The sequence below is a fragment of the Antechinus flavipes genome, chromosome 2, assembly GCF_016432865.1.
Source record: "Antechinus flavipes isolate AdamAnt ecotype Samford, QLD, Australia chromosome 2, AdamAnt_v2, whole genome shotgun sequence".
NCBI classification, from domain to species: Eukaryota; Metazoa; Chordata; class Mammalia; order Dasyuromorphia; family Dasyuridae; genus Antechinus; species Antechinus flavipes.
In genome coordinates this window covers 1,925,373-1,943,427 of record NC_067399.1, presented here as the reverse complement: position 1 = coordinate 1,943,427, position 18,055 = coordinate 1,925,373, and the positions used below count along the sequence as shown (strand labels likewise).

General features: G+C 51.1%; 1 protein-coding gene across 1 annotated transcript; it reads right to left on the bottom strand.

Annotated features, from left to right (window-relative positions):
- Nucleotides 1-5,249: 5,249 nt before the first annotated feature.
- WDCP (WD repeat and coiled coil containing) lies at nucleotides 5,250-16,574 on the bottom strand. Its single transcript, XM_051974057.1, has 4 exons — nucleotides 16,521-16,574; nucleotides 14,447-16,325; nucleotides 13,045-13,162; nucleotides 5,250-8,695 (listed from the first exon to the last, which is right to left on the bottom strand). Exons 2-4 carry the CDS (start codon nucleotides 16,304-16,306, stop codon nucleotides 8,517-8,519), a joined length of 2,157 nt encoding a protein of 718 aa, XP_051830017.1. The 5' UTR covers nucleotides 16,307-16,325; nucleotides 16,521-16,574; the 3' UTR covers nucleotides 5,250-8,516.
- Nucleotides 16,575-18,055: the final 1,481 nt, after the last annotated feature.

The following is an 18,055-nucleotide window of genomic DNA, read 5'->3' as shown; positions in this document are numbered from 1 at the left end:
AGGTGTACTGATGGTATAGCAGGTCCGCCCCCTACTGGGGAGGCTGTGCTTGGATTCCTTCTTGGGTCTCGAACTTGTCTGCTGGGAGGCGGAGGGCTCGGGCCACCGCCTCCGCCGGCTGATGTCTATGTGCAGAGGGGAGCTCTCTGAGCAGCAGAGCCCGGCTGAATGTCCTTGCTGAGTAGCCTTTCCCCTAGCATGGCTCAAGAAACCCTTTGCTTCCTGCTGGCTGGTCTAGGAGGATTCGGAATCCGAGGCACTAGACTGGTCTACACAGATGCCACTTACTTCTGAAATCCTGGCCATTTCTAATGGTCCCTCCTCCTTGCAAAAATGGCTGCTTCCAATATGGAGAGCATTTGTTAAAAGCTTACTGTGTGCCAGGTATGGTGCTGAGTGCAGGCGAAACAAAGATAAGCAAGCAAGACAGATCCTGCCCTCAGGAAGCAAAGAGCTGGAAAGGGAGAGGGAAGGAGGAAGCGTGAGGGTACCCAAGAAAGTCAAGGCAGCTGGGGAAGAAGTGGAAAGTCCCGAAATTGAATCGTGACCAGACTAAGTGAGCGAGGTGGTTAAAGCAAAGGATTTACCTATTTAAAAGGGAGGGGAAGATCACTGGCCTGTGGATGAGGGGTGGGAGGAGGTCATGTAACAGAAAAAGTTCAGCAAAATCCCCTGATGATAGCTATGCAGTCTGCATCTCTGCTAAAAGGAGGGAGATGTGTTTGCTCAAGCACACTCTGGAACCATATCTAGCTGCTGAACTGAATCTGGGTTCCGATGCTCCAAGGATTCTTCCCAGTGCTTTTCCAGAGGACTCCTATTCTCGATTCTTGGGACGCAGTAAAATGCTACTCCCTTCCCATGTCATTTGTTTGGTCTTTCCTTAATCGGCAGATATTCAAGGTATGCTCTTTAGTTGTTCTCCCAGTGTCCTGCAATTGTAGGTGTCCCTAAGGACTCTGTCTTGGACTCTTCTTCTGGTGACCTCATCAGCTTCTATGAGTTTCATGACCATCTCTATGCTGAAGATCAGCATCTCTGATCCATTTCACCTCTCCAACATCTCTGATCTATCAATCTCAAATCAATTCTGCCTCAGTTTCTCATCTCCAACTGGATGTTCAGTAAACATCTGAAACTCAATGTGTCCAAACCACAACTTAGGATCTCTACCCCTAACCCTTCCCCTCTACCTTTCTATCAATCACCCAATATGGTGTCAAGGCCTGATAATACTTCTGTAGCCTTTCTTACTGATTTTTCACCTCCCCAACATCTCTAGTCCATTTCACCTTTGCAACATCTCCAATCCATTTCACCTTTGTGGCATCTCTGATCCATTTCACCTCTCCAACATCTCTACTCCATTTCACTTCTCCAACATCTCTGGTCCATTTCACCTCTATAGCATCTGTGGTCCACTTTACCTCTGCAACATATCTGGTCCATTTCACTTCTGCACCATCTCTGGTCCATTTCACCTCTGTAGCATCTGTGATCCACTTTATCTCTGCAACATATCTGCTCCATTTCACCTCTGCAACATCTCTGCTCCATTTCACCTCTGCAACATCTCTGCTCCATTTCACCTCTGTAGCATCTCTGGTCCATTTCACCTCTGCACCATCTCTGGTCCATTTCACTTCAACATCCCCAATCCATTTCACTTCTGTAGCATCTATGATCCACTTTACCTCTCCAACATCTCTGATTCATTTCACCTCTGCAGCATCTCCAATCCATTTCATTTCTCCAATATCTCTGCTCTATTTCACTTCTCCAACATCTCCAATCCATTTCACCTCTGCAACATCTCTGGTCCATTTCACCTCTGCAGCATCTCTGTTCTATTTCACCTCTCCAACATTTCTGATCCATTTCACCTCTGCAGCATCTCTGCTCTATTTCACCTCTCCAACATCTCTGGTCCATTTCACTTCTCCAACATCTCCAGTCCATTTCATCTCTGCAGCTTCTCTGGTCCATTTCACTTCTCCAACATCTCTGGTCCATTTCACCTCTGTAGCATCTCTGATCCACTTTACCTCTGCAACATCTCTGCTCCATTTCACTTCAACATCTCCAATCCATTTCACCTCTGTAGTATCTGTGATCCACTTTACCTCTGCAACATATCTGGTCCATTTCACCTCTGCAGCATCTATGGTCCATTTCACTTCTCCAACATCTCCAATCCATTTCACCTCTGCAACATCTCTGGTCCATTTCACCTCTGCAGCATCTCTGGTCCATTTCACCTCTGCAGCATCTCTGCTCTATTTCACTTCTCCAACATTTCCAATCCATTTCATCTCTGTAGCATGTCTGATCCACTTTACCTCTGCAACATATCTGGTCCATTTCACCTCTGCAGCATCTCCAATCCATTTCACCTCTGTAGCATGTCTGATCCACTTTACCTCTGCAACATTTCTGGTCCATTTCACCTTTGCAGCATCTCTGATCCACTTCACCTCTGCAACATCTCTGGTCCATTTCATCTCTCCAACATCTCTGATCCATTTCACCTCTGCAACATCTCTGGTCCATTTCACTCTCCAACATCTCTCATCCATTTCACCTCTGTAGCATCTGTGATCCACTTTACCTCTGCAACATCTCTGGTCCATTTCACCTCTGCAACATCTCTGGTACATTTCACCTCTGCAGCATCTCTGGTCCATTTCACCTCTCCAACATCTCTCATCCATTTCACCTCTGTAGCATCTATGATTCACTTTACCTCTGCAACATCTCTGATCCACTTTACCTCTGCAACATCTCTGGTCAATTTCATCTCTGTAGCATCTCTGATCCATTTTACCTCTGCAACATTTCCAATCCATTTCACCTCTGCAGCATCTCTGCTCCATTTCACCTCTGCAATATCTCTGCTCCATTTCACCTCTGCAACATCTCTGATCATTTCACCTTTGCAGCATCTATGGTCCACTTCACCTCTGCAACATCTCTGGTCCATTTCACCTCTCCAACATCTCCAATCCATTTCACCTCTGCAACATCTCTGGTCCATTTCACCTCTCCAACATCTCCAATCCATTTCACCTCTGCAGCATCTCTGGTCCATTTCACCTCTCCAACATCTCCAATCCATTTCACCTCTGCAGCATCTCTGGTCCATTTCACCTCTGCAGCATCTCTGATCCATTTCACCTCTGCTGCATCTCTCAGATTCTCTCCTCTCTCCCTCCCTTCCCCCTGGTACGGAGCCTAGTCACCAAATGCCCAGGTTGTTGCAACAGTTGCTGGGGGGTTGCTGTCCTCAAGTTTTTACCCACTCCAGTCCATCCTCCATTCAGCTACCAAAGTGATTTTCTGAAAGCACAGGTTTGATCATGTCACTCCTTACTTGACAAACTCCACTGGATTCCCATGGTCTCCAGGAACAAATACAACATCCTCCATGTTAAAGCCCTCCATTACTTGACCTCCTCCTTCCTTTCCAATCCAAAAGTTTTTCCCAATTCCCCTCAGTGCTGGTGCCTCTCCTCTCAGATTATGTCGTTTAATCCTTTATGTATCTTGTTTGTACACAGTCATTTTCATGTTGTTTCCACCATTAGATACTAGCTGCTCCTTGAAGGCAAGGACTGTTTTTACCTGTCCTTGCATTTCCAGCTCTTAGCACATGGCTGGCACACAGTAAGTGCTCAATGCATGCTCGTTGATTGGCTGACTCACTGGTAGAGTCAGGAGGCAGGAGAGGGAGATATTAATAATATAATATTTAGTCCCAGGATCTGTTTCTTGGACTAGAGAGTATAACTAACCATTGGGCCTGCCAACATGATCCCATTCCTTCATTGCCTCATTCGGGAGTATAGCCTAGACCAGATAGCAGTCAACCCCCCATTCCAATCTTTCCTGGGCCAGAAATTCAATGCTGGGGGTGGGTCAGCAGAGAGAACAGAGTTCAGCCATCTTCCTGGGTATTGTGTCTGTCTGGGCCCCACCCCCAGCCTCACATCTTCCTTCCCTTGACCAGATGTGATGGTTCAGGAGGGCCAGAAAGCATGGTCTTGATTTTTGGTAGGAATCCTGGGGGTGTCCTCCACTGGGTCTATGGCAGCAGGTGAGGGATGTTGGGCTGGGCTGATCTGAGTGCTGTGCCATGTGTTGTAACTCACCCCAGTAAAGGTTTAGTATAGGACTCTGGGAGGGCTAAGAGCTATAGGTCTCCTGGTGAGGGGGGAAGGACCCTTTCAGATATTCAAAACAGGGAGGGAATCCCCCATGACCACGAGGCAGGGACATTTCCTGAAAATGGGAAAGTTGGAAGTCTGGTGGTGTGGCCTGGGCACACCCTTCAAGCCCTTGAATCCCATAGGGATTATGTGGTGAGAAGTAAATCCCATAATGAAGCCAATTTCCAGCATTCAAAGTCTTGGCAAGTGGGCTCCAATTAGCCCCCTAGCATCCCAGATTTAAGGCTGAAAAGGTTCTCAAAAGGCAACTAGCCCCCTCCCTTTATTTTGAAGAGCAGAAATCTGAGCCCCCACCCCCAATTAGGAGGTAATAACCTCCCTGGCTTCTATTAGAATCTCCACTAAAATCTCCTGTTCTACAGCATGGGTGAGGAACTTCCAGCCCGTGGGCCATATATGGCCCTTGAAATCATTTGTTAAAGCAACTACTGACAACAATTAGCCAAAAACTAGGTACAGCAACCTCTCACTGCTTAAGTTCCATGTACTGATAATTTTGTATGGGCCGTGAATGATGTCATAAAGATCTAAATGGCCCTTGAAAGAAAAAGGAATCCCCAGCCTTGCTCTAAAGGGAGCCTTCCCCAGCTCCCTTCAATCCAGAGCCTTGCTTCTCATGTCTCGTGTCCCTACATCTACCTTGCGGTGTTGTTATGTGTATATGTTGTCTCTCCCATTAGACTAGAAGCTCCTTGAGGGCAGGGATTGCCTTTTGTTTTTATATCTCTAGCTCTCAGCACAGTCCCTGGCAAACAAAAAGCACTTAATGTTTATTGATGGATTGAGTAACTGCCTCTGTGCTCGGCAATGCTCTTTTGTCACAGGAAGAAGGCAGATTGTGGAAAGAGTTGCAAGTTCAGTCTCTTTTATAAGAAAGCTTCCATGTCTCCCAGGGGCAACCTGGGCCTTCCACACTTGTGATCTGCAGGTCACTCAGAGACAAAGGTGTAGGTAGCCCCCCTTATTAGGGCAGGAACCATAAAACTTACTATTTTTTAAAGTAGAACATTTGCGGGATACTCATTCAGAGCAGACATCATTTTAATTCATCAAAGTAAAGGAATCAAAATTTAATTTAACAAGCAGATTGAAGCACAGGAAAAATCAAAAAGGAAAGCCATGTTTTTGTAAACAAAAAGGTTTGGCTCCTGGAGCTCAGCTCTCCTGCACATATCCTCTGACATTTTCTTCCCCAAGATGGAGATGGCCAAGGGTGGCCGCCTGCCTCAGAAAGGATCCCAGGGCAGTTTCTCAACTCTCACATTTAGATTCATTCAAAGAGTAGAAATAGCTCAGGAAGAGGAGGGGGAGGGAGGCCCCAGACTCATCAAATGCAGACCCTACCTCATGGGAAGGAGTGTGTCAGAGGGCCTAGCATCTGAGGCCTGTGGCAGCGACAGGACCAAAGGGTCATCAGGAAAGTCTGGAGGGGGTGACAGTCCCCTGGTCCTGGCCCAGAGGCGCACATCCTTGTAGAGGACTTAAACTGTTCAGTCCCGTCACCAGACCCGTCTGCCATTGGCTCAGACAACAACTTACCACCCCTTCCTTCCCTCTTCTATGAGAGGCCGGGTGGGCTCTGAGGTCTGTATGAGGCCCAGGGACCTACGGGATCCTCCATGGGTCCTATCACAGACAATGGGGAGGGAACCCGGCCACCTTCTTCAGAATCCTGGAGAGCCCCAGAATGTTGCAGCGGGTGGAAGAGGGAAAGAACCCCTGCATCATTACAGCTCAAAGATGACTTCAAGGCCCTTCCTGAGCCTCTTCTAGAGCTGGCTGCTCGGGAGGGAGCCCAGGGATGGCAGAGAAGGACCCAAGGAACAAGAGGAAAGCGTTCGGCTAGCTTCCCAGGCCCTGGAGCCACAGAGCTTCGCCTGATCAGCCTGGAGCCTCCCGATGTCCGCGGGCACAAGCTGCTGGGGGGCACCATCACTCAAGAAAGGGAGGCTCCAGGTGCACAGGCTGGAGGCCGAAGGGGAAGGTGGCCTGGAGAGGCGGACAAATGGCCACAAAGGTGGGGTTTAAATACAAAAGTGACAGGCTGTGGGCCTGAACTGGCTAGCAAAGGGGTGACAACGACAGGGGGGCCAACAATCCTATTTTTTAAAAAAGATAAAGGGGAAGAGAAGATTTCCTCTGGACACCCACCAAAGTAGACACCAAGGGGAGAAACAGCAGCCAAGATACCACAATCCATGGGCAATAAAACCCAAGAAGGGAGTCCATGGGAAAACCAGCCTTCAGCGCCTGGGAAGTCCTGAGGCCAGGGCCACGGGCCTCCAGGAGAGTCTTGAAACATCCAGGAGCAAAGCCAAGGCCTGGCAGGCCGGCTCCAAAGAAAGGAGCTGCTAGGAGAGCGGCACGCTGAGGAGGGGAGGGTACGTGGGCACAGACAGCCAGGCCCCTGAAACAGCAGGAAGCAGAGGAGGCGTGGCAGCCGGTGAGGAATCGTGCCCCCCACTGCCATCCTGGCAACTGCTGGAGCAAGCCCCCTCCTCCTTCCTTTCTACCCCTTCTTCCTCCCTTCTCTCTGCCTTTCATCCTTCCAAACTCTTTCTTCCTCTATTCTCCTCTCCTCTCTCTTCCCTGCTCCTTCCCTCCTTCCTTCTATTCTTTCCTTCCTTTCTTCCATCTTCTCTCCATCTATTTTCCCCTCTTCTGTCTTTCCTCCTCCTATTCTCCTTTCCTTCCTCCCATCTCCCTTCCTTCCCTTTATCTTCTTCCTTCTATCCTCTCTTCCATCTTCTCTCATCACCTCCTTTCCTTCCTTTTAGCCTCTCTCCTTCCTCTATTATTCTTTTCTTCCTCCTATCTCCCTTCCCTCCCTCTATCCTCCCCTCTTTCTATTTATCCCTTTTTACTTCATCTACTTTCCCCTTCTCTTTCTTCTCTCCTTCCATCTCTCTTCCCTCTATCTCTTCTTCCTTCCTTCTACTCTCCTTTCATTCCTTCCTTATAGCCACTCTTCTTTCCTTCCTTCCATCTTCTCTCCTCTCCTCCTTTCCTTCTTTCCTTTTAGCCTCCCTCCTTCCTCTATTCTCATTTTCTTCCTCTTATCTCCCTTCCTTCCCTCTATCATTCCCTCTTCCCATCTATCCCTTCTTCCTTCCTTCTATCCTTCCCTCCTTTCCTTCCTTTCTCCTTCCTCTATTCTCCCCTGTTCCTTCTTCCCTATTTCCTTCTATTCTCCCTCCTTTCTTCTCCTCCTTCCTCCTCCTCCTGATCTCCCAAAGACAGAGGAAACAAGAAATCGGAGAGCAGCAGCTGCTCAAAAACGAAATGCTGAGCGCCCAAAGAGAGGCTGTGTGGATGAGGAGGAAGGAGAAGTTTTGCACCAATGTGGCTGCAGCAGGAGCTCCTCCAGGCCCAGCCATTGCATCTCCTCCACATCTCATGTCAGGGCCTCCTCTTCCTCTTTCCTCTGACCCGCCCCCAGCCCAGTGCAGGCCCTGCCTGGACTCCTGCAGTCAGTGGGGGCGGGGGGGGGAGGGGGGGGAAGCACCGCCTGCCTCCATCTCTCCCCCCTCCAGCCACCACAGGGATCTTCCTGAAGCACCAGTCTGGCCACCCTGCCCCCCTTCTCAGGGCACATCACCCCCAGGGGCAAACATGCTCTCTCCCACCCCCCCAGGCTTCTCCCAGCTGCCTCCCTTTCCAGCTGTCGGCCGTGACTTCCCTCTGCCCGGGCCGTCCCACTCCCCCTTTTTCCTCTGCCTCTCAGCATCCGGAGGTTCCCTCACTCAGGACTCAGCTCGGGGCCGCCTCCCGCTCTCCCCTCCCGGCTCCCCCCACTCTGGTCTTCACCTGGTGTCCTCCTCTCCACAGGCGGGGACCCCGCGGACGCCCTCCTCGCGGAGCCAGGCCCGAGCACTGGGGGCGGGGCGTGCTAGAAGGAACAGAACTGGCCTATTGCGTACCAGGTACTGGGATAAGCTTTTACAGTCCTCACAAACCAGCCCGGCAGGGAGGGCCGTGGCGAGGGCCATTTTACAGGTGAGGAAGCCGAGGCGGGCGGGGGTCGTGACTCCCCGGCTCGTAGCTCAAGCCTCCTTGGGCCTGGACGCCCTCAGCCCCCGTGGCAGCCACAGAAAGAGAGAGACTCCTTGGTGGCGGTGGCGGCAGCGTCACCAGACTGTATTCTTCCTGTCTCTCTGCAAAGTGACACAGCGGCCCCTTTCAGACCCAACTGTCCCTGAGAGTGCCAGACGTCTCAACGGCGCAGAATAGCCTCGCAGAGGGGTGGGCACCGCTCAGGTGCAAATGCACACTCCGCAGACGGACGCCGACTCACTGCGTGGGGGAACCCAGCCCGTTGGCGCTGCCATTGGCGCTGGCGCTGGCACTGGCGCTATTGCTGCCGCTGCCGTCGCCGCCGCTGCCGTCACGGATGATGATCTCCTGGGAGGCTGAGAAGATTAACGGGATGAAGCCTTCACTGTCGGCAGAAAGGAGGATCCAGAGGGAGCCTGGAAGTCCAAGAGAGGGGAGTCAGCCCTCCTCCTGACGAGCAGCCCCTGCCCTTGGCCCAAGGCACCAGGAGGGCCCGGCTGTGCGCGGCTCCTGCCCCCTGCAGCCGGGGGAAAGGTCCCCGGACTGTTTTGCTTTCAAACACTCTGCCCTTGTGATCCCCCTTCTCAGGCCAGAGCCTCTCCCGGCACCCCTCGAGACCCCCATCTCCACACACGCTGAGGGTCCGGCAGCATCAGCCAGGGTACGCAAAAAAGTGTTCCTGGCCCTGGGACCCGCCTTCGCCGCTCACACTTTTGGCTTCCAATCTCTTTTTGAACCTCACAAAAGCTCCGGGATGCAAACTGAGGCAGAGAGTTTCAGTGAGAGCTAAACACGGCTAAAGATGGTGAAGAGGCAAGGGGCTTCAGAGCAGCCTTGGCTCAAGATTCAGCCTGAGGCCTTCTGGCCCCTCTGGACCGGAGCTGAGAAGCTCCAGGACCTCCGTGTCATCATCCAGAAGGTCTCCAGGGGTGCGAGGGAGAAAGACCTGAAGCAGGGCAGTTCACATGAGCCATCACACCGCCACCCCAGCCACCCCCTGCTCCGTCCCAAGACCCGGCCTTCTCCTCAAGTCGCCATTGGATACCATCCTCCCCTTCACAAGTTCCTGGAGACAGATGTCTATCCAGTCACCTGCCCTTCCTCCCCTGACTGCAATCTCCCAGATGGCCTCGCTCCTGACCAAAGCAGACCCCACTGTCTGCACAAGAAATCCCCTGCCATCCCCCTCCTCCAGATCACCACCACTTTTACCATCCCGCTTCCTCCAGATCACCACCATCCCTGCCATCCCATCTTCCCCAGCAGATCACCACCATCCCTGCCATATCTCTCACTGCCCTTCATTCTCCCTTATGCTGGCTCCTTCCCACTTATGCCCAGGTCTTCCTATCCTCCCAAACCCCTTTCCTGCCTGTTGTGTCTCACCAGCTCCCTGCGGGGCCTCCGCTTCCTCTCCTGCTCTTCTTAAGCCATCTGGCTTCCAACCTGATCCTTCCACCAAAACTGCCCTCTCCAAAGTGACCAGTGACGTCTTAGTGTCCAGATCCAGAGGCCCTCCCTCCATCCTCTTTCTCCCGGACCTCCCTGCAGCTTTTGATCTTGCTGGTCGCCCTCTACTCCTAGAGACACTTTTCTGGGTTTCTAGGACCCTCTCCTGACTTTCCTCCTCCCTCTCTGCCCACTCCTCCTCTGGATCCTCTCTAGCTCATACCCTAACCACAGGTATCCCCCAGGGTTAAGTCCCGAGCCCTCCAGTCTCTTCTTCCTCTCCTCTCTTGGTGACCTCATCGTCTCGCTACATGTAACACCCCAAGATCTCCCTCCTCCCAGCTTCTATCCCCAATCACCAAGTGCCTACGGGACATTCCGATGGGAAGCCACGGGGCCATTCAAATGCAACATGCCCCATACAAATAATGTTTCTCTCTTCCAGACTTGCTTATTTCTTTTAAAATTGTTTTTATTAATTTTCTCCCTTCATCTCACCCCACTCCAGACTAGAAAAGGCCACCATTTGATACAAATTTATAAATATATGCAAGACCACAAGAGGCAAACTCCTCTATCAGTTGTTTCCCTGGAGGTGGATTCTTTGGACAATGTTGCTGTTAATGTATACAATGTTCCCTTGGTTCTGCTCATTTCACCCTTATTTCATGCAAGTCTATCCATGTTTTTCTAAGATCAATGAGCTCATCCTTTCTTATAGCACAGTAGTCAATCATACAACATAATTTGTTCATCCAATCCCCAACTGATGGGCAACCTCCAATTTCCAGTTCTTTGCCACCACAAAGAGAATCGCTATAAACATTTTAGAACATAGGTTCTCTTTTTCCTTGAACATTTCAGGAAACAGACCTAATATTGGTATAACTGGGTCAAAGGGGATACACAGTTTTATAACTCTGGGCATAATTCCAGATTGCTCTCCAAATGGTTGGATCAGTTCACGGTTCTACCAACAGTGTAATGTCTCAGTTTTTTTCAAACTCTTCCAACATTTGTCATTTTTTCCCATTTTATGATTTTAGTCAATCTGAGAGATGGTGTTTCAGAGTCGTTTTAATCTGCATTTCTCTAATCAATAATATAAAGCATTTTTGTGACTATAAATAGCTTTGATTTCTTTATCCCAAAACTGCCTGTTCATATCCTTTGTCCATTTATCAATTTATCAATGACTCATATTCTTCTCTATATATTTGAGATATGAGACATTTATCTGAGAAAGTGTCTACAAAATTTCCCCCAAAGTTTTCTGCTTTCTTTCTAATCTTGGCTATATTGTTTTCATTTGTACAAATTTTTAAAATTAAATATAATCAAAACTATTCATTTTACATTTTACAATGCTCTAATTTATTCATAAATTCTTCTTCCATTCGTAAGTCTTTTAGATCATATCTGTGCTCTAATTTTAAGTTATCTAATATCATGTTCAATTTTGCTTGTGATAGCTCTCTTTATATTTAGGTCATGTATCCATTTTGACTTTATCTTGAAAAATGCCATAAGATATTGGATCGTACCTAATTTCTGCCAGACAGTGCTTTCCAGCTTACCCAACAAATTTTTCTTCTTATCATACAGTGAATTCTTAGCCCCAAAGCTTAAATCTTTATACATTGGTCAAACCCAAAGTTACTAATTATTTACTGAGCACTGTACATTTACTTTGTTCCATTGATCCACCTTTCTATTGCATGAACAGTACCAGAGAGTTTTTGTAATTACTGCTTTATAGTTTAAAATCTGATGTTAAAACTCCTTCCTTTACATTTTTCACTAGTTCCTTTAATATTCTTGACTTTTTGTTCTTCCAAATTAGTTTCATTTTTCTCTAGCTCAATAAAAATTTTTTTTAGTAATTTAATTGGGATGGTATTAAATAAATAGAGTAGTTGAGGCAAAATTATCATTTTTATTATATTGGCTCTTCCCACCATGAACAACTGATGCTTTTTCTCATTATTTCAATCTGATTTTATTTGTTTTATAATTATATTCATGTAGTTACGAGGTTTATCTAGGCAGATATATTTTCTAGGTATTTATGCCGTCTACCATTACTTTAAATGGGGTATATCTTACTTTGTCTTCTCGCAGGGTTTTGTTGGTGACAACTTATAACTTATTTAAGATTAAACTAGTTGATCTTTAAATGAACAGCAGAATAGTAGAATTCGAAATCTATCTGGTCCTGATGCTTTTTTCTTCTCATTGCCTGTTCAATTTCTTTTTCTAAAATAGGTTTATTTTGATATTCTATTTCTTCTGCTAAGTTAGGCAGTTTACATATTTTTGTTAAGTATTCTTCCTTTTCATTTAACTTGTCATATTTATTGGCATGTAATTGGGTTAAATAACTCTTATAATTGCTTTGATTTCATCTTCATTAGCAATGTATTCATTTTTAATGCCAGTGATTTGGTTTTCTTCTTTTAATCAATTAACAAAGGGTTTTTCTATTTTACTGGGTTTTTTTTCATAAAGCCTTCAGTATTATTTGTAAATTCAAAGGCTTTCTTACATTTAACTCGATTAATTTCAGCTTTAATTTTTAGGATTTCCAATGTTTTTTAATTCATGCCCAGTTCATTGTTCTTATCTTCCTCTACTTTATTGGTGGAAGCATTTGGAGATATAATTTTCCCTGAGATTACCGCCTTTGCTCCTTGTCTCATTATCGCCATTCTCTTCAGTGGAATTATTACTCATTCTATGACTAGTTCTTTAAGATAAGGCTATTTCATCTCCAATTAATTCCTGATTGGCACTTCCAGGGTACAAATTTGCATCTTTCTGTCAAGGCCCCACCCTTCCTTTGGATTTTCAGGTTCTGAACCCCAGCACTGTCCCTTACCGCCTCTCGCCACGTCTCCCTCAACATCTCCCTCGTCCGAACGCTTCTCTCCACTGACGTAGCCCCTCCTCACATTCAGACCCTCATGACCACGACCTGGGACTGGGCCCCCTGTCTCCAGTCTCTCCCTGCTGCAAGCTTTCCTTCACCGACCAGACCTCATCACCCTCTAGGCCATCACATCCAGCATTTCTCCCTATTGTCTCAATGTTTCTGAGAGCTCAGGTACAAACTTCTCCCACAGCCCCTGGCCTCCTCCCCCCTGCTCTAGGGCTCTTTCCCTCTTCATTCCTTCCGAGTCCAGGCCCCACCTTCTGCAGGTCCCTCCCCCCAACTGCTCTGTCCTTTGATTCCCCTATCCCCCAGTGCTGGGCACACAGCAGGTGCTTAATGCTTGCTGGGCTTACCCAGCCCCTTCCCAGCCCCAGACCGACTCACCGTGCTGCATCTCCACCAAAGAGATACCGAACATCTGCTGGACCATCTGCAGGCGCAACTTGCCTTCGCAGAGAAGGACCGCTCTCTTGTCCACCACAGGGCCTGCGGAGGAGGGCTTCTTCAAGCCCAAGGACAGAATCTGTTAGCCAGCAATAGGGCCGCTGTGGCCCCCCGAACCTGGGCCGGGCCCCCTCAAGCAACCTCAAAGGGTCTCAAACTTCAGCCTCTGCCTGGGAACGGACTTCAAGCACCAGAAAGGGGGAAAGACAAGCAAGACGAGGCGATTAAGGTAAAAGATGAGGATTTTTTAAAATTAGCTTTAAAATATTTAAGCCATATTTTGTCACACACAAAATGAATACTTTTTCATGGAAACTCCCCATTTCCCCCAAAGAAAGTTTTAACAGAACTGACTCGAAAGAACATTTTCCTGTCCCAGTCAGAGTGAGCTATGTCCCATCTTCCTCCCAGATACCATTTCTCCTCAGATCACTGCTTTTGTGCGTCTCCCAGCTCCTGGCCAGCCCCTGCTTGCGCGGTCACTCCCTCCCCCCCTACCCCCCCACCATGAGTGCCGTGTTAGGTTCTGGGATTCCAGCGAGGGGCCATCCCGATAGAACTCCACGGGGCTCTGGAAGAGGCTCGCCCCCAGCCGTGGGGCCGCCTGGGCGGCCACTGGTCCTGCCTAACAAGGATGTGAAAAGGAACCCTTCCACTCCAATCAGAAATAGCTTCTTCCTTGCAAGAAGGTTCCTATCTCTTTTACAACTGGATGAACAAGAGAAAGTAAAGAGAATGAATTTTTAACCTAAGGTTCCTCATGTTGGCCAAATGAAAATAGCCTCTTTTACTTTAAAAAAAAAAAAAAAAAAAAAGGCGCCATATTTAATATTTGTCTAAAATCGTCTCCAACAGCGAAGAATGAGGCGCAGATGAAACCCCATCCACAAAGTGCTCTGCAAACCTTACAGCATCGTATTAGGGTGCTATGCTGCGATCTGCATCAGTGAAGGGAATCCCCGTCCGAGGAGTGACCTAGCGGGAGGGGTGAGAAGCCCCTGCTCCAGCTCTGCCCGATCCCTGCCCGATGAATGCTGGACAAGCTTCAGGGGGACGGGACAGGGACCTCCCAAGTCACGGACACGGGAACCGAAAACCCAAAGAAACCACAGACCTCAAGGTTCAAAATGGCTTCCCAGCGCACTCTGCTTTCTGCGTCCTGCCAACGATTAAAGAAACGCTCATCCTAACAGAAGGGTCCGTTCGGCTCACCAACCGTGAGTGATTCCCGCCCGTCACCAAAGCAGATGCCAATACAGAAATCGGGAGAGCCCCCCGCCCCAACACACCCAGGACTCCACTCGTCTAGGGGGTGGGGGACAGAGGAAGCTCCCCCAGTTACCTGGCAGGTGATGAGAAGAAAACATGGGTCTTGAGAGTGCGGGTAACTGGTGGGGGCGGGCGACTGCTTCTGGTTGCGCAGGAGCTCGAGGAGCTCGGAGAGGCGCTGGTGGAGGTCTGTGAAGTTCCCGGACAGCCTGTCCAGCGTCGCGCACAGCCGACTTTCCTCCTTCTCGTTGCTGGCGGCTTGGCCCTGGGGAAGGTTCAGGGGCTCGTGGATCAGGCGGCAGTGGTTCTTCGGGGAGTTTGGCCCGGCGTGGGGGCTGGGGAGGGCCGCGGGCTGGAGGCCAGGGCCGGCCTCCGGCCTTTCTGCAGAGGCGGCGGTGGGGGGCGGCGGCGAGTTGAACCTGGAGCTCTGGGAAGGCTCCGAGATCTCCTCGATCAGGGTCTTGCCGCTCGTCCGCGAGTGGATGGTGAGGCTCCCGGGGAGGAGGAGCTCCTTCCGCGGGGGGTAGAAGATAGGGTAGTGGCTCTCCCCCAGCTTCTTCTTGGTGGGCATGCCCAGCGTCACCTTGACGTTGCAGAAGTCCTGCTGGCTCCAGACGGACCTCCAGGAGGGCTCTTCCTCGAAGCTGATCTCCCTGATGACCAGGCGGATGGTGTAGCGGTCGGACTTGGAGGAGGGCAGGAAGGTGGGGTCCGTGAACTTCTGCTTCCCCACCAGGATCAGCAGGCGCTTGTCGGACAAGAAGCAGATGCCCTTGGGCCTCTCGCAGGACTCCAGCCGGATGCACTGGACGCTGGGAGCCAGCGAGGAGCCCAGCGCGTAGATCAGGATGATGTGGCACATGTTGGAGGCCACGGCGACCACCTGCGACCGGGGGTCAAAGGCCAGCATGTCCGGCACCAGGATGCCGGGGATGCCCACCTTGCGGGTGGCGGTGACCATCCTGTCGAAGGTCACCAGGACCAGATGGGAGGAGTCCTGATCCATGGCAGACAAGCAGTCCTTGTCTCGGAGGTTGAAGAGCGAGTTGGAGTCTGACCGGGAGCTCCTGGGCAGAATCTGAGAGAGCACCAGGGAATCCAGGGACGAAGACGAGATGGACGCGGAGGAGGAGGAGGAGGGCTCCGAGTTGCCGGTGGTCTTCCGGGGGTCCGTGAAGGGCGGCTGCGTGCTGCCCGCCCGGGACGAGGGGGAGATCTCCAGGGCCTCCATGGAGCCCAGGCTGCAGATCTTGTCCAGCGGGAGCTCGGTGGCCACGGCGATCTGCATGTCCACGGTGGCCAGCACGGAGCAGATGGGGCTGCCCACCTCAAACACGGGGCAGCAGGAGCACAGGTGCAGGGCCTTCTGCGCCTCGTCCCAGGTGAAGGAGTGCAGCGCGCTGCCCACGGCCACCACCAGCCGCTGGCCGTCCCGGGTCCAGCAGGCGCAGTGCACGAAGCCGTGCACCTTGACCAGGTCGGCCTTCACCCGCGAGTTGTCGCAGTGCACCGAGTGCAGCACGGAGACGTCGCGGCTGGTGAGCACCGTCAGGATGGCCTTGTGGGGGTGCCAGACGCAGCCCTGCGGCAGCACGGGGAAGGGCTCCCCGATCTCGCACGTCTGCGACACCAGCAGCTTGCTCCGCTCCGAGGGGCTGGCGCACAGCTGCCACACGGTCACGTGCTTCTTGTGCTGCACCGCCAGCAGCGTGGGGCTGCCGCTGACACCCGGGGGGCTCCAGGTCAGCCCGTGCACGTGCTCGAACTGCCCGATGATGCGCGAGTTCCCGAACTTGGGCTCCTGGTTCTGCAGCTGCAGCGTCATCAGGATCACCTGCTTGCCGTCGGTCCAGGCGATGCCGTGGATGGGATGGATCGCCTGGTACAGGGCGTTGAGGCCAGTGCGCAGGAGCTTGCTCTTGCCCAAGTCCATCCTTCCCGCCGGAAGGCACCTGGAATCACACAAGACCGTGGCAGGGGGCTCGCGGGGAGAGGCCCTGCCCCCCGGCGCCCCTCTCCGGTAGATCCCTGCCCCCTGGCCAAGCCCCCACCCCCCCAGGCCTCTCGCAGCCCCTGCTGACCTCGGGCGCCTCATTCTGAGAACACCGCCTAGGCTCTCGCGCCGCTGGTTCCACGATCCCGATTACCTTTGAGGGCGCCGGCTGTTCTGGCTCCAAAGCGTGTTCACGACTCCCGGGCGATCTCTCTGTTGACGCGAAAGCCCGCCTGGATCCCTGAGCGCGCGGCTATCTCGGCAAGCCCTCCCCTCGGTCACTGCGGGCGGTGGGTGGGCATGATCTGCTGACGATCATTCACGGACCCTAGAAACTGAGAAGTGCCGGGTCGCTTGGGGACGACTTACTAGCATGAGAGAAGAGCCCTGGTCTCTCCCCAGGACCCCTGCCCTCCAGCAGCCATACCCTAAAATGTCGGGGGTCCTGTTACTGCAGCCAAAGGAAAAGGAAATGCTTCGCACCCAGGGAGCCACAAGATGAGCAACCCCTTCCCAATCCACAGGCCCCTTGAGACCGAGCCCCCGGGAGCCTGGGGCAGGAAATGCGGAACCCCCGAAAACATCCCTTTCAGGACCTGGAAATGGCCACTCTCCTGCAAGGGGAGTCGGGGCCCTGCCAGTCCAGGCAGGGCCCCTCGGGTCTCAGAACATCCTCCCTGCCTCCACCCTCCACCTTTGGCTCTGAGGCCCTGATTCCATGACTTCGCCCAGCCCTGGCCTACAGGAGGAACTCAATACAAGCCACCAGCCTGAACGATTCTCCCCGGTCTCTCCAGGCTACTTCAGGGCACATCCCTGCCCGCCCCCACCTGACGCCATCTCCCCAAAGGGAGAGAAACTTCTTGAAGTCTTGGGACCTAGCACAAAGTAAAGCCGTAACTACCTCAGGCAGGCAGCTGGGCGGTCGCACACGGTACAGGCCTCTGGGCCTGCAGTCAGGAAGGACTGAATTCAAATCCTGCCTCAGAAGCTTCCAAGCTGGGTGACCCTGGATATGTCACTTCACTTCTGTGTGCCTTGACTTGCTTGTCAAATGGGGAGCATAAGAGCACCTCCCTCCCAGGGTTTTTGTGAGGTCTAGTAAATGTCTTAGCAACAGTCAGTAGCATAGAAGTGCTCATTCCCCTCCTCTACCCCTACATTATTCAATGAAGTCGTCTTTTTTTTTTGGTCGTTGAGGCAATGGAGATTAAGTGACTTGCCCAGGGTCACAGAGCTTGTCGATGGAGTCTCAAACTAATTTTCTTCCTTAAAGGTTCATTTTTTTAAAAATTATGATCTTTACAAATAAAGACTTGGACATTTTGATATAAAAACAATCCAGAAGATCAACTCAACTTCAATTCCGTAGGTTTTGAAAAGTATATGTCAGGCAACCAATAAGCGCGTGATAAATGTCTGCTGTCGGGAAATCTGCTAAGAAATGCAAAGGTAGTTCCAGTCCAGGAGAGCTCACAGAGTGATGGAGGAGACAATATGTGAACAACTGTGTGCAAACGAGCCATGGCCAGAATGAGCAAGAATAATCACCAGAGAATCAGCCCTGGGATCGAGGGAGCTGGGCCAGAACAGGCGACAATAATCACCAGAGAACCAGCCCGGGGATCGAGAGAACCGGGGCAGAACAAGTGAGAATAATCACCAGAGAACCAGCCCTGGGATCGAGGG